The sequence below is a fragment of the Eschrichtius robustus genome, chromosome 19, assembly GCF_028021215.1.
Source record: "Eschrichtius robustus isolate mEscRob2 chromosome 19, mEscRob2.pri, whole genome shotgun sequence".
NCBI lineage: Eukaryota > Metazoa > Chordata > Mammalia > Artiodactyla > Eschrichtiidae > Eschrichtius > Eschrichtius robustus.
In genome coordinates this window covers 37,836,847-37,852,429 of record NC_090842.1, presented here as the reverse complement: position 1 = coordinate 37,852,429, position 15,583 = coordinate 37,836,847, and the positions used below count along the sequence as shown (strand labels likewise).

Here is a 15,583-nt window from a genome sequence, read left to right as displayed (position 1 = left end):
ATTTATACTTGAAAGTTATTAATAGACTTAATATGAGAACTATGTGTTTGAAAGAGCAAGACTTTCTAGATAAGAAATCTCCAAATATTTTCTATTTTATGTTTTTATGACCTTCTTTATAAAGAGAGTGTTTTATGTGCAACACCTGCAGACAGAAATATATCTACGTTTCACTCAAACCCAATTGAATATATCAGATACAAAATATAGACATGAAGCAAAGTAATGATAGCAGCAGTGATTCTTGGGGGCAGCATGTGCAAAATCCAATATTTTGCTATTTACATCACAGTGGTCAGAAGAGAAATGTGCCGAAACTCCCTTTCCCATTCCACTTGAACTGGTTCCCCACAATTGAAACAAACATCTCCTGTGACATTAAGTTGTCATCAGCAAGTGTGATCCCCAGTTCACTCAACCTTTTCTTCTTCAACTGGCCTTTTTGTGTGGAGGCAGCAACTAGTTCATTTACAATTTCACAATTGCCTTCGACTTGCTCAGAAAGGTCAGCTCTCGCATAAAGCTCCATTTTACCAGTTGCACATTCAATCAGCTCTTCTAGATACACTCTTTCAGCTACATCTGCTTCTCCACTTGTCTGAACTTTAAGTGCTTTATTTTCTGAAGAAACAAACAAATTATAACAAATAGAGTTAAATATACAAACTAACCCAACTAAAACATGTATTTCTACAGTCTATCAGAGCTTTCAAGTTTTTTTCTGTTAAGGATTCCAGCTGTCATCTGACTGGACTTCACAAACTCTCTGCCATAAGTATCTCAACAAGCAGGTGTCTTAGTCTTCAAGGTCTCCTGACTCTAATACAAGATTACCAATTTTGAATTTTCTCTTTTTATCCTAGATCTCATTTACTCAACAGACCTCTCCTGGATATTTACTAAGCACTGTATTAGAAGCTAGATGCAAAGATAAATAAAACTGCTATTTTCCCTAAAGGAACTCCCAATCTAGCAGCTTTATAAGTGACTGCCTGTGATGGCAGAATTCTAGATGGCCCCATGATGCAGGGTCATCTGCCACTTGGTGTTATTTTCATAACTGTTAAATGGCAAAAGGACCTTGCAGATGTAATTAAGGTTACTAATCAGTTGATAACTCAGGTATACGTAACCTAATCATATGAACCCTTTAATAGCAATGTTTTCCCTGGCTGGATGAAGACGAGAAAAGCATAAAGAGATTCAAAGCATGAAAAAGATTTGAAGCATGAGAGGTTTGCTTTGAGGGAGGTCTTCTGTTGCTGAAATGGAGGGGGTTATGGGGCAAGGACCCAAGAGTGGTCCCTACGAGCTGAGAGCAATCCTCAGCCAACAGCCAGCAAAAAAAGTAGAGACCTCTGTCTTATGACCTCAAGGAAATTGATTCTGCCAACAACATAAAGGAACTTGGAAGCAGATTCTCGCCCCAGAGCTTTCAAATAAGGGCCCCACCCAGCTGATACCTCTTTCACTCCGTGAGACCCTAAGCAGATAACCCAGCCAAGCTCACCTTAACTTCTGACCTACAGAACTGTGAGGAGAAAAAGAACTACCAGATAGCTGGAATGGATCCTGAAGGATGACAAGGACTACTCATCATCCTTTAAACTTTCCTCACCTATGCCAATGCACAATCCTTCTCCATGACTGAGATTTCATAGTAATCTGGGTCATGGCTTGAAACTCATGAACTTCCCACTGTGTTAGATCAGCTTTGCTGCCAAGAAAGACAGCTGACAAGGAGGTATTTAATTTTACAAATAAAAACTAGAGGTGAACTCCATGATCCCCTCCAGTCAAATGCAGCCTTCAACCTGGCACATTCATTTTTCTGCCTCCATCCTTAACAAATGCCAGCAGGAGCCACCATTGCTATCATATGCCCATCCTTATTCTATAAATTTACAGAAAGCCAAGCATGGTAAGAAGGTTATACTGCAGGACCACAGAAACCACACATCAAGGCTTTGACCAGTTGACTAGTTGACCTTGAAAGTTTCTTTCACTCCAAGATTCCATAATGTTATAGCTTTATCAAGCTTCTCTATCTCCATGCCTAAGCATATGCTAGTTATCTTTTTTAAAGAGGAGAAGAAGATTAAGATCTTTAATCAGAGTTTAATGCTGAAATACAATAAATTAGGTCTGGTTTTTATTTTGAAAATTACTAAATATACCATACCTTCAGTTTCATCTTGGGCATTTTCTTGCAGGTCAGAGAAAATTGTAGGTTTCACCAAGACAACACCATAACCTTCATTATTATGTATGACATTACTCACCATGGATATTTTGGGAATGTCATAATGTTCATCTAAGAAGTCCTGTGACATTGAAAACAAATATTTTAAGGAACTGTCACATTCAACACTGCCTGCTTTAAAAATCTCACTTTTTTCAGGCTATTCTAAAAATAAAATAGAAAGTTATGCTTATTAGTACGTGGTAGCACAATCTGAGCTGAGTGACACAGCATTCCTTTGTCATTTCTGAAGATCTATAGATAACAAAGTATTCTCACAAGAGACTTCCAACCACCAACTATTGATATTATTAAAATTTACATACCGTTTACGCTTTTCAAAACCAGAAAACAACAGGAACAACATGGGAATTTAACAAAACATAATTATTTCTTAGGTAAAACCATTCTAACCTTTGGAAAGAGGGTGTCTCAGCAGGTACTCACCTTAATGAGGATCCCTTCCTTGCAGTGATGGATCCCATTGTCACTCAGGGTGCACTTACTCCCAGGATATATTTCTATACCTGCACCCTACAAGTTACATTTTAAGGTAATGACAATCAGTTTATAATAGGCAAGACTATAAAAGAAGGTTTGTCACTTCTTAGACTTTAATGCAGTGCAAATATAAAGTATTTTATAGAAAGTTTTATTAGGTATTTCTAATCAACATTTCCATTTGCTTCATTTCCAGCAAGTTGTCTATCATTTATTACTTTCAAATACCAAACAAACACACACACACACACACACACACACACACACAAAACAATGGCTAAGAGTTTCAACACTTGATTACTATTTCACTCTCTTTCACCTGGGACAAATCAGTTTTCTGATTCTGCCAAAAAACAGTTAACAATTATGTTGAAAGATACACTTATTAAAAATGACCATTCTCTCAGAAATACTCAGTTAGTTGGAGAACAGTGTTCAACTCTAGTAAAATATTGTTAAGTTGTAGATAGAAATACGGCCCTATATTTTTAAAAGCAGACCAGTTTAAAAATATCCCAACCTAACCTGAAAATCACTTCCAGGAATTAAAATAATTAATGGTCCCCACTACTACACACATGTTAAGTTAGTAACCAATTCAAGTGTCCTGTTTATACCTACAGAGTAACTAGAACAATTCATGCATGGCCCAATGCTCTCACATTGTCCCTTGGTACCACATGGTACCAACAAAAAAAGTAACAATAATAGGAATGATTTCCTGATGCTATGCTAGGCACTTTAGTAAGTAAAAATGGTTCGGCTCAAACCTCTATGATTATTTAAAAATTCATTTTTGGAATAATTTCATACACAATATCCTAGATGAAGAAGAGTTGCTATTAACCATTTATGACACATCTATTGCATGTATGTTGAGTTGTTTTCCTAGGAATGGGAGTGTGCCATGAGAAAACATTTATTATTACTTTCCCCTTTAGGGATTACTAAAAATTATATGTAGTGGGATGGTCACTACACACAAACCTAACTCTCTGTAGAGAGGTCAAAAGAGCTGGGAAATAGGCCTTCAGCTAAGATTTTCAGTTTATAGCTATATACAAAGTAAGATTTAGGGGCAATAACGTTAAAAATACATACACAATGAAACAGTTAAAATTAAATATCAAATTATCAGGAATCATGTGAAACTTAAAGAGAAGAATAACTTAAGCCACAGCCACTTAGTAAATGGGACAATCATGTTCAAAATATGCTATGAAGCTGAACAGATATTCAGTAACTAAAAAGAAACTGAAGAGGCTGCCACTTCTAAGATGATGGTACAAGTAAAAACCATGGACATCATATATAAAACAAACATAAGATGATTGAAAAGGCAGACCAGCTAGACACCTCAACACCTGAGGAATGACACCAACACACTGGTGCATTTCCTGGGTATTCTTTTTGCCTTATATTCCCAGACATGAAGCTAAAGAAGCTGGCAATCCATAAGGGCCGAACAGACCAGAAATGCCTCCCTAAAAGCCTGCTCTCTTTAGCCAAAGGACCAGGCAAGCCTAGAAGGACAGAAAACTTTGAAACAATAACAGCTCTATTCTATCCAAACACGATAGGAAAAAAACTGGCCAACCCTCACCCATGCTGGCAAGTGCCAAGGGGAGCCTAGACTTCCACCCTCTTGAGGCTATGACTAGGCACCCCAACACCCACACTGGGATTTTCAGTTAAGGCCAAGGATTTTCATCCCCACCAGCTAGTAACAAGGCCCTCCCACTTGTGGAGACTACATATGGGACCTGCGCTTGTATCCCCAACTGATAATAACAAGGTGCCACACCCCTTTCCTACTGGAGTGGTGTCAGAGCAGGCCCAGTGGAGGGTCTAAGACTTTCACCACTGCCAGTGGTAACAAGACCACTGAGATGTGCCAGAGCATCAGTGGAGACATGTAAGAAGCTGGAATTCTCACCCCCACCCAGCAGTAAGAAGGAGCTTCCCTACTCAACTTGGATGTCAATGGAAGCCAAATGGGGAACTTGGACTTCTACCTCCACCTGGCAGTAACAAGGGTAAGAGAAACCCAGCTAAAACAGAAGATGCAGATTCTCATAGTATAATATAAACCATCCAGGTTTCAGTGGAAAAATCACTTCTCATACCAAGTGCCAAGAAGATGTCAAACTTAATAAGATAATCAGTAAAAACCAAAACCAAGATGTCAGAGATGATGGAATTAGCTAACAAGGATTTTAAAGCAGCCAATTGCTTTAATGAGCAATTATGAATATACTTAAATGAAAAATATCAATAGCAGGCTGAACAACAAAATAGAAAGTCTCATCAAAGAGATAAAAGAACCAAATGGAAATTTCAGAACTGAGAAATACCGTAACTGAAATAAAAAGCTCAGCAGAAATAACAGAAACAGCAGAAAGGTCAGAACAGAGGAAAGAATCAGTGAAACGGAAGACAGAACAATAAAAATTATCTAGTCTGAACAACAGAGAGAAAACAGTCTGAAAAAGAAAAGTGAACAGAACCTCAGGGACCTATGGGACAATAACAAAAGATCCAAAATTTGTGTCATCAGATTCCTAGAAGAAGAGAGGAAGGGTGAAGCTAAAAAAAAATTCAAAGAAGAAATAGCTAAAAATTCCCAAATTTGGCAAGAGACATTAAGCCTACAGATTCAAGAAGCTGAGAAAACCCCAAATGGGATAAGCTCAAAGAAATCCATTTCAAGATACATCATAATTAAACATAACACTGTCTAATGTGGTCTAATGTGTCTAGAAGTTTGAAAAGGAAATATTGAAGATAATTATATTACAGACAGGGGATGGTAAAGAGACGTTAAGGGAGGTAAAGTTTCTAAACTTCACTCAAACTGGTGAAATAACATCAGTAAACTGTGGTAAGTTATGTACATATAATGCAATACCTAGAGCAACCACTTAAAAAACCATACAAAGAGATATACTCAAAAACAAATGGAATTCTAAAAAATGTTCAGGTAACCCACAGGATGGTAAAAATATTAAAATGAAAAACAGAATAGAAAACAAAAAATAAAATGGCAGAATAAAGACTTAACATCAATAATTACACTAAATGTAAGTGGTCTAAATACACCAATTAAATGACAAAGACTGGCAAAGTGGATTAAAAAATAAGATCCAACTATATGTTGTCTACAATTCACTTCAAACAGAACAATAAAGACAGGATGAAAATAAAAGTATGGAAAAAGATATACCATGCAGGGACTTTCCTGCTGGTCCAGTGGGTAAGACTTCACCTTCCAATGCAGGGGGTGCGGGTTCGATCCCTGGTCGGGGAGCTAAGATCCCACATGCCTCACGGCCAAAAAACCAAAACATAAAATAGAAGCAATATTGTAAAAAATTCAATAAAGACTTAAAAAACGATCCACATCAAAAATATCTTGAGAAAAAAAAAAGATATACCATGCAAATTTTAATCAAAGGAAAGCAGGTGTGGCTCTATTAATATCAGATAAAGTAGAATTCAAAGCAAAAAAAATTACCAAAGATAGACAGTAACATTATATAATGATAAATAGGTTGGTTCACCAAAAAAAAAAAAGCAATCCTAACTGGGTATGCACCAAATAACAGAACTACAAAATATGTGTAGCAAAAACTAATAGGACTGAAAGGAGAAAGACAAATCCTCAATTATAGTAAGAGACTTTAACAATCCATCTCTCAAAAATTGAAACAACTAGACAGAAAATCAGAAAGAATACAGAAGAACTCAAAAACATTATCAACCAACCCGATCTAGTTGACATTTATACTCAATAACAGCAAAATACACATTTCCTTTCAAAGGCCTATGGAACATATACCAAGACAGACCATATCCTGGGCCATCAAAACAAACCTCAACAAAATTTTAAAAATTGAAGTCATGCAGTGTGTTTTCTGACCACAATGGAATCAAACTAGAAATCAACAACAAAAGATAACAGTAAAACTCCAAATACTTGGAAACAAAATAGCACACTTCTAAATACTGCATGGGTCAAAAATGAAAATACAACCTATCAAAATTTGCTAAATCAGTGCCAAGAGGGAAATTTATAGCATTAAAAGCATACATCCGAAAAGAGAAAAGTCTCAAATCAACAATCTAAGCTCTCACCCAAAGAACCTAGAAAAAGAGCAAAATAAACCCAGTGTAAACAGAAGGAAGGAAATAATAAAGACAAGAGCAAAAATAAATAAAATTGAAAACAGAATAGTGAAAATCAATGAAACAGAGTTGGCACTTTGAAAAAAATTCAATGAAATTGACAAACCTCCAGCAAGATTCACAAAGAAAAAAGGAAAAAAAGAGAGAGAGACTACACAAACTATTAATATCAAGAATGAAACAGAGGATATTACCACAGGCCCTGCAAACATCTAAAGAATCAGGGAACACCACAAACAACTCTATACATTTGACAACTTAGAAGAAGAAATGGTCCACCTGAATCCCCAGGCTGGTGTGAGGCCTAAAAGGATGGGGGGCAGGGTGTGCAAGCAACACCCCTGCATGCAACATGGTGCATGTAGCAGGTGTGCCAGCAGCCTGCTGCCATCGCTGTCAAATAGGAAAGCCCTTCACCACCGACTGGGTCCTGGTCACAGGGGCTCTATACCCTATGAGTGCATCCATTAACTCACCCAGCATGAAATAAGTCATTGAATAGCCCTATAATTATTAAGGAAATTTAATCCATAATTTTTAAACTCCCAAAAAAGAAATCTCCATGCCCAGATGATTTCACTGGAGAAATCTACCAAACGCTTAAAGAAGAATTAACACCAATTCTGTACAATCACTTCCAGAAAACAGAAGAGGGAATACTTCCAAATTCATTTCATGAAGCTAGCATTACTCTGATAACAAAACCAGACAAAGACAATACAAATAAGGAAAACTTCAGACCAATATCTCTCATGGATATAGACATATAAATTCTGAAGAAAATATTAGCAAATACAATTCAGCAATATATAAAGAATTATATACTATGACCAAGTGAGGCTTACTCCAGGGATGCAAGGATGGTTCAAAATTTGAAAATCAATCACTTGTAATCCACCAAAAATTGATGCAGGAAAAAAGCATTTGACAAAAGCCAAAACAAATTTATTATAAAAATTCTCAGAAAACAGAAATAAAGGAGAACTTCCTTAATTTGAAAAAGAATATTTACAAAAAACCTACAGTTAACCTTATACTGGTGGCAAATATGGTGAAGTAGGAAGACCCTGAGAACCTCCCCCAACAGGCACACCAAAATTAAACTATTTACCAGAGTGACTATCAATGAGAACAACCTGATGACTAGCAGAAAATATTTCCCACAATTATAGTTATAAGGAAGGAACTGCAGCAGAGACCCAGTACAGTCAAGACCTACACCCCCAGGGTAGGCAACCCAAAAACAGGAATTAGGCAAAATGAGGTGACAGAGGAACATGTTCCAATAGAAGGAACAAGATAAAAACCCCACAAGAACTAAGTGAAGTGGAGATAGACAATCCACCTGATAAAGAGTTCAAGGTAATGCTCAAAAGATGATCAAAGAACTCTGGAGAAACCTGGATGAACATAAAGAGAAGTGTAACAAAGACTTAGAAAATATAAAGAAGAACCAAACAGAGACGAAATACAATAACTGAAATGAAAAATACACTAGAAGAAATCAATAGTAGATTAAATGATACAGAGGAACAAATCAGCTAGATGGAAGACAGAGAGGTAGAAATCACTGAAGCTGAACACAGAAAAAGAATAAAAAGAAATAAGGACAGTTTAAGTGGCCTGTGGGACAACATTCACATTATAAGAATCCCAGAAGGAGAACACAGAGAGAAAGGGGTAGAGAACATACTTGAAGACATAAAAGCTGAAAACTTCCCTAACCTGGGAAACAGAAATCCAGGTCCAGGAAGCAGAGAGAGTCCCAAATAGGATCAAACCAAAGAGGGACCATATCAAGACACATTGTAATTAAAATGGCAAAAGTTAAAGATAAAGGGAATATTAAAAACAGCAAGGGAAAAGCATCAAGTTATGTACAAGGGAACTCCCATAAGGCTATCAGCTGACTTTTCAGCAGAAACTCTGAAAGCCAAAGGGTACAATACATTAAAGGGATAAAAGGGAAAAACCTAAACTCAAGAATACTCCACCCATGCAAAATAATCTGAAAAAATATACAGATATAAAACTGAATCATTTTGCTGTACAGCTGAAACTAAAAAGATATCATATATCAACTATACATCAATAATCAAAAAAGAAGAAATCCTGATATCAGACACCAGCTAATGAAAGGCCAGCATACTTCATGGTCCACCCAAAAGAAGAGAAACCCAACAGGGATGGCCAGGGACAGATCAAGACACTCCTGGACTGGAACGTGGTGGGAAGGAAGACACCCTGTAGGGACAGTGAGGTTAGAGAGGGTCAAGGAGAAAGCTGGAGCCCAAAGGATGTTTCCCACCATCTTGGCTACATCATTCCCTTCTTACTGAGATACAACTCACATACCATGCAATTCACCCACTTAAGTTTAATGTACCATTCAATGGTTTTTGGTATATTCACAGAGTTGTGCAACCATTACCACACTCAATGTTAAAACATTTTCATCACCTTAGAAAGAGACCCTGTATCCTTCAGTTATTACCCCAATCCCCTCTTCCCCACCTTCCTCCCAGCCCTAGGCAATCACTACTCTACTTTCTATCCATATAGATGTGGCTGTCCTGGACATTTCACATAAAATGACTTATACAATATGTTGGAAAAAAAAAAAAAAAAAGAATACTTTATCCGGCAAGGCTTTCATTCAGATTTGATGGAGAGATCAAAAGTTTTATAGACAGCAAAAGCTAAAAGCATTCAGCACCACCAAGCCAGCTTTGCAAGAAATGTCGAAGGGAATTCTCTAAGCAAAAAAGAAAAGGCCACAACTAGAAACATGAAAATTATGAAAGGAAAAAGCTCACTGATAAAGGCAATTAATTATACAGTAAAGGTAGTAAATCAACCATGTACAAAGCTAGGAGAAGATTAAAAGAAAAAAGTAGTAAAATCATCTATATCTGCAATAAGTAGTTAAGGGATATACAAAACAAAAAGATGTAAAATATGATGTCAAAAAAACAGTAACTGTAGGGGGAGGGGAGTAAAACTGCAAGGTTGTTAAAATGTGTTTGAAATTCGGAGATCAGCAACTTAAAATAATCACATATACATAAAGATTGCTATACGTAAATCTCATGGTAACCACAAATCAAAAATCTATAATAGATACACACACAAAAAAGAGAAAGGAATCCAAACATAACGCTAAAGACAGTCATCAAATCACAAGGGAAGAGAACAAAAGAAAAGAAAGGAACAATAAAGAACTGCAAAAACAACCCCCAAACAACTAACAAAATGACAATAAGTACATATCTATCAATAACTACTTTAAATGTAAATGGACTAAACATTCCAATTAAAAGACATAGAGTGGTTGAATGGATACAAAAACAAGACCCGTATATATACTGCCTATAAGAAACTCAGTTCAGATCTAAAGACACACAGACTGAAAGTGAGGGAATGAAAAAAGGTACTCCATGCAAATGTAAATGAAAAGAAAGCTGGGATAGCAATACTTATATCAGACAAAATAGACTTTAAAACAAAAACTGTAACAAGAGACAACAAAGGACATTATATAAAGATAAAGGGATAGATCCAACAAGGAGATATTTCAATTGAAAATATGTATGCACTGACACATTTGGAGAATATAAAGTAAGAAATTGACAGAAACACAATAATAGTAGGGTACTTAACACTCCATCAATGGATACATCATCCAGACAGAAAATCAATAAGGAAACACTGGTCAGATGGACGTAATAGATACATAGAGAACATTCCATCCAAAAGCAGCAGAAAACACATTCTTTTCAACTGCACATGGACAATTCTACAGGCCACAAAACAAATCTCAAAAATTTAGAAGACTGAAATCCTATCAAGCATCTTTTCTGATCACAATGGTATGAGACTAGAAATCAACTACAAGAAAAAAAATGCAAAACACACAAACATGTAGAGGCTAAACAATATGCTACTAAACAAACAATGAATCACTGAAGAAATCAAAGAAATAAAAAAATACCTGGAGACAGATGAAAATAGAAACACAATGATCCAAAATCTATGGGATGCAGCAAAAACAATTCCAAGAGGGAAGTTTATAGTGATACAAACCTACCTCAGAAAACAAGAAAAAATCTCAAATAAACAATAACGTTAAACCTAAAGGAACTAGAAAAAGAACAAACAAAATTCAAAGGTAGGACAAGGAAATAAATAATAAAGATCAGAGCACAAATAAATGAAATAGAGACTAAAAAGCAATAGAAAAGATCAATGAAATTAAGAGCTAGTTCGTTGAAAAGATAAACAAAATTGACGAACCTTTAGCCAGACTCACAAAGAAAAAAGAAAGCCCAAATAAAATCAGAAATGAAAGAGGACAAGTTACAACTGACACCACAGAAATACAAAGGACCACATAAGACTACAAGGAACAATTATATGGCAATAAGATAGACCTACCTATCTTATAGACCTACCTATCCTCTAACCTAGAAGAAACGGATAAATCCCTAGAAATGTACAATCTCCCAAGACCAAAACAGGAATAAATAGAAAATATGAATAGATCAATTACCAGTAATGAAATTGAATCAGTAATAAAAGAGCTCCCAACAAACGAAAGTCCAGGACCAGACAGCTTCACAGGTGAATTCTCCCAAACATTTAAAGAACAGTTAACACCTATCCTTCCTAAACTATCCCAAAAAATTGAAGAGGCACACTCAGAAACTCATTCTATGAGACCAGCATCACCTTGATATCAGAATCAGAAAAAGATACCACGAAAAAACAAACAAAAAAAATTACAGGCCAATATTCTTGACAGTCATAGATGCAAAAATCCTCAACAAAATATTAGCAAACAGAATCCAATGATACATTAAAAGGATCATACACCATGATTAAGTGGGATTAATCTCAGGGATACAAGGATGGTTCAATATCCACAAATTAATCAATGTGATACAACACATTAACAAATGAAAGAATAAAAAATCATTTGATCATCTCAGTTGATGTAGAGAAAATTTTGGACAAAATTCAATATCCATTTATGACAAAAACTCTCAACAAAGTGTCCATTGGTGGAATATATCTTAATATAATGAATGACATAAATGGCAAGCCCACAGCTAACACCATACTCAGTGGTGAAAAGCTGAAAGCGTTTTCTCTAAGATCAGGAAAACATGACAAGGATGCCCACTCTTGCCATTTTTATTCATTGTAGTATTGAAAGTCTTAGCCCCAGCAATCAGAAAAGAAATAAAAGAAATCCAAATTGGAAAAGAAGTAAAACCATCACTGTTTTCAGATGACATGATACTATCCATAGAAAATCCTAAAGATGCCACCAAAAAACTATTAGAACTCATCAATGAATTTGGTAAAATTGCAGGATACAAAATTAACATACAGAAATCTGTTACATTTCCATACAATAATAACTATCAGAAAGAGAAATTAAGAAAACTATCCCATTTACAATCACATCAAAAAGAATACCTAGGAATAAATCTAACTAAGGAGGTAAAAGACCTATATTTATGGGACTTCCCTGGCGGTCCAGTGGTCAAGACTCCGTGCTTCCACTGCAGGGGGCATGGATTCAATCCCTGGTCAGGGAACTAAGATCCTGCATGATGCATGGTGCAGCCAAAAAAAAAAAGAAAAGACCTATACTTAGAAAACTTAAAAAACTGATAAAAGAAATTGAAGATGACACAAACAGATGGAAAGATATACTGTGCTCATGGATTGGAAGAATACTGTTAAAATGATCATGCTACTCAAGGCACTCTACAGATTCAAAGCAATTCCTATCAAAATACCAATGGCATTTTCCACAGAACTAGAATAATTCTAAAATTTGTATGGAAAAACAAAGGACCCCAAATAGCCAAAACAATCTTGAGAAAGAACAACAAAACAAGAGGTATCATGCTCCCTGACCTCAAACTATACTACAAAGCTACAGTAATCATAACAGTATGGTACTGGCACAACAGACACATAGATCAATGGTACAAATAGAGAGACCATAAATGAACCCCACCATCTTGACAATTAATCTACAATAAAAAGAGGCAAGAATATACAATGGAGAAAAGACAGCCTCTTTAACAGATGGTGTTGGGTAAACTGGACAGCTACACACAAAAGAATCAAACTAGACTACTTCTGGAAGAAAACAATGCCAGTGCCCTCTTTTACATTGGTCTGAGCAATATTTTTTAGATATGTCTCCTTAGGCAAGGGAAACAGAAGCAAAAATAAAGAAATGGGACTACATCAAACTAAAAAGCTTTTGCATAGCAAAGGAAATTATCAAGAAAACAAAAAGGCTGCCTACTGAATGGGAGAAGATATTTGCTAACAATATATCAGATAAGGGGTTAATATCCAAAATATACAAAGAACTCATACAGCTCAACATAAAAACAAAACAAAACAACCAAATTAAAAAATGGATCCTAATAGACATTTTACCAAAGAAGACATAGAGATGGTCAACATGCACGTGAAAAGGTGCCCTGATAACTAATCATCAGGGAAATGCAAATCAAAATCACAATGAGATATCACCTCACACCTGTTAGAATGGCTATTATCAAAAAGACAATAAGCAGTAAGTGTTGCAAGGATGTGGAGAAAAGGAAATCGTAGTACACTGTCGGTAGGAATGTAAATTGGTGCAGCCTCTATGGAAAACAGTAAGGAGAGTCCTCTATAAATTAAAAACAGACCTACCATACAATCCAGCAATTCCACACCTGGGTATTTATATGAGAATACGAAAACACTGATTCAAAAAAATATACATACCTCAAAAAGATGTATGTTCGTTGCAGCATTATTTACAATAGCCAAGATATGGAAGCAACCTAAGTGCCTAACAACAGATGAATGGATAAAGAAGATGTAGTGTCACACACACACACACACACATATGCACACACACAAATGGAATATTACTCAGCCATAAAAAAAGAACGAAATCTTGCCATTTGCGATGACTAAGATGGACCTAGACAGTATTATGCAAAGTGAAATAACTTAGACAGAGAAAGACAAATAGTGTGTGATTTCACTTATATGTGGAATCTAAAAAACAAAACAAACAAACAAACAAAACAGAAACAAAGTCATATATATGCAGAGAACAAACAGGTGGTTGCCAAAGGGAAGAGCGGATGGGGAATTAAAAAAAAGGTAATGATGTGAGGTAATGAATGCTTGACTGTGACGATCATTTCATAAGGTATATTTATATGAAACCATCACATTGGACACCTTAAATATATAAAATTTCTGTCAATTACACCTCAATAAAGCTGAAAAAGGATTTTTTTTAATTCTTAAAAAAGCACTAAGGGGCTTCCCTGGTGGCGCAGTGGTTGGGAATCTGCCTGCTAATGCAGGGGACACGGGTTCGCGCCCTGGTCTGGGAAGATCCCACATGCCACGGAGCAAGTGGGCCCGTGAGCCACAACTACTGAGCCTGCGCGTCTGGAGCCTGTGCTCCGCAACAAAAGAGGCCACAATAGTGAGAGGTCCGCGCACCGCGACGAAGAGTGGCCCCCGCTTGCCACAACTACAGGAAGCCCTAGCACAGAAACGAAGACCCAACATAGTAATCAATCAATCAATAAATAAATCTTTAAAAAAAAAAAAAAAAAAAAGCACTAAGCCCGTGCGCCACAACTACTGAGACTGCGCATCTGGAGCCTGTGCTCCGCAACAAGAGAGGCCGCGATAGTGAGAGGCCCGCGCACCGCGATGAGGAGTGGCCCCCGCTCGCCGCAACTAGAGAAAGCCCTCGCACAGAAACGAAGACCCAACACAGCCATAAATAAATAAATAAATAAAAATTTAAAAAAAAAAAAAAAAGCAAAAAACACCTTATACTTAACAGTACAATACTGAATACAGTCCCCCAATATCAAGACCAAGGTAAGGATATCTACTCTCACCACTCTTATTCAACGTAATGCTGGAAGTTCTTGTCAGTGCCATAAGGCAAGAAAAGGAAACCAAAGGCAGACTGGAAAGGAAGAAATAAATTGTCTCTATTTGTAGATGACATGACTGTCTACATAGAAAAATCCCATGAAATCTATGAAAACACTCCTAGAACTAATAAGAAGTTTCAGCAAGGTCACAGGATATAAACAAACATACAAAAATCAATTGTATCTCAATATACTAGCCATAAGCACAATAAATTAAAAATACAATATCACTTACAATGAAATGTTTAGGTACAAATCTATAAAAACACATACAAGACTGGTGTTGTAACTACACAATGCTGATGAAAGAAATCAAAGATCTAAATAAATGGAGAGACATATCACGTTCACAGATTGGAAGACTCAATGTAAAAAAAGATGTCCATTCTCCCCAAATTGATATATAGGTTTATTGAAAGTCCTATTAAAATCTTAGCAAGACTTTTTGTAGATACAAACAAGATATTTCTAGAATTTATATTGAAAGGCAAAGGAACTAGAATAGCTGAAACAATTAAAAAAAAAAAAGACAAGTGAGAGTGGGAGGAATTATTCTACCAGAAAACCCAGAAATTGGCCCACCAAAACATACTCAAATTATTTTTGATAAAAATACAAAACCAATTTATTTAAGGATAGACTTTTCAAGAAATGGCGCAGTCACCAC

General features: G+C 36.2%; 1 protein-coding gene across 1 annotated transcript in view; it reads right to left on the bottom strand.

Annotated features, from left to right (window-relative positions):
• Nucleotides 1-223: 223 nt before the first annotated feature.
• Nucleotides 224-15,583, bottom strand: part of SHCBP1 (SHC binding and spindle associated 1) — a 37,418-nt gene continuing 22,058 nt past the window's right edge. Inside the window, exons 11-13 of the mRNA XM_068527700.1 lie at nucleotides 2,690-2,776; nucleotides 2,183-2,324; nucleotides 224-621 (exon numbers count right to left, since the gene is read on the bottom strand). Of these exons, the coding sequence (XP_068383801.1) occupies nucleotides 296-621; nucleotides 2,183-2,324; nucleotides 2,690-2,776 (555 nt within the window). The 3' untranslated portion in view covers nucleotides 224-295. The remainder of the gene's footprint in view (nucleotides 622-2,182; nucleotides 2,325-2,689; nucleotides 2,777-15,583) is intronic.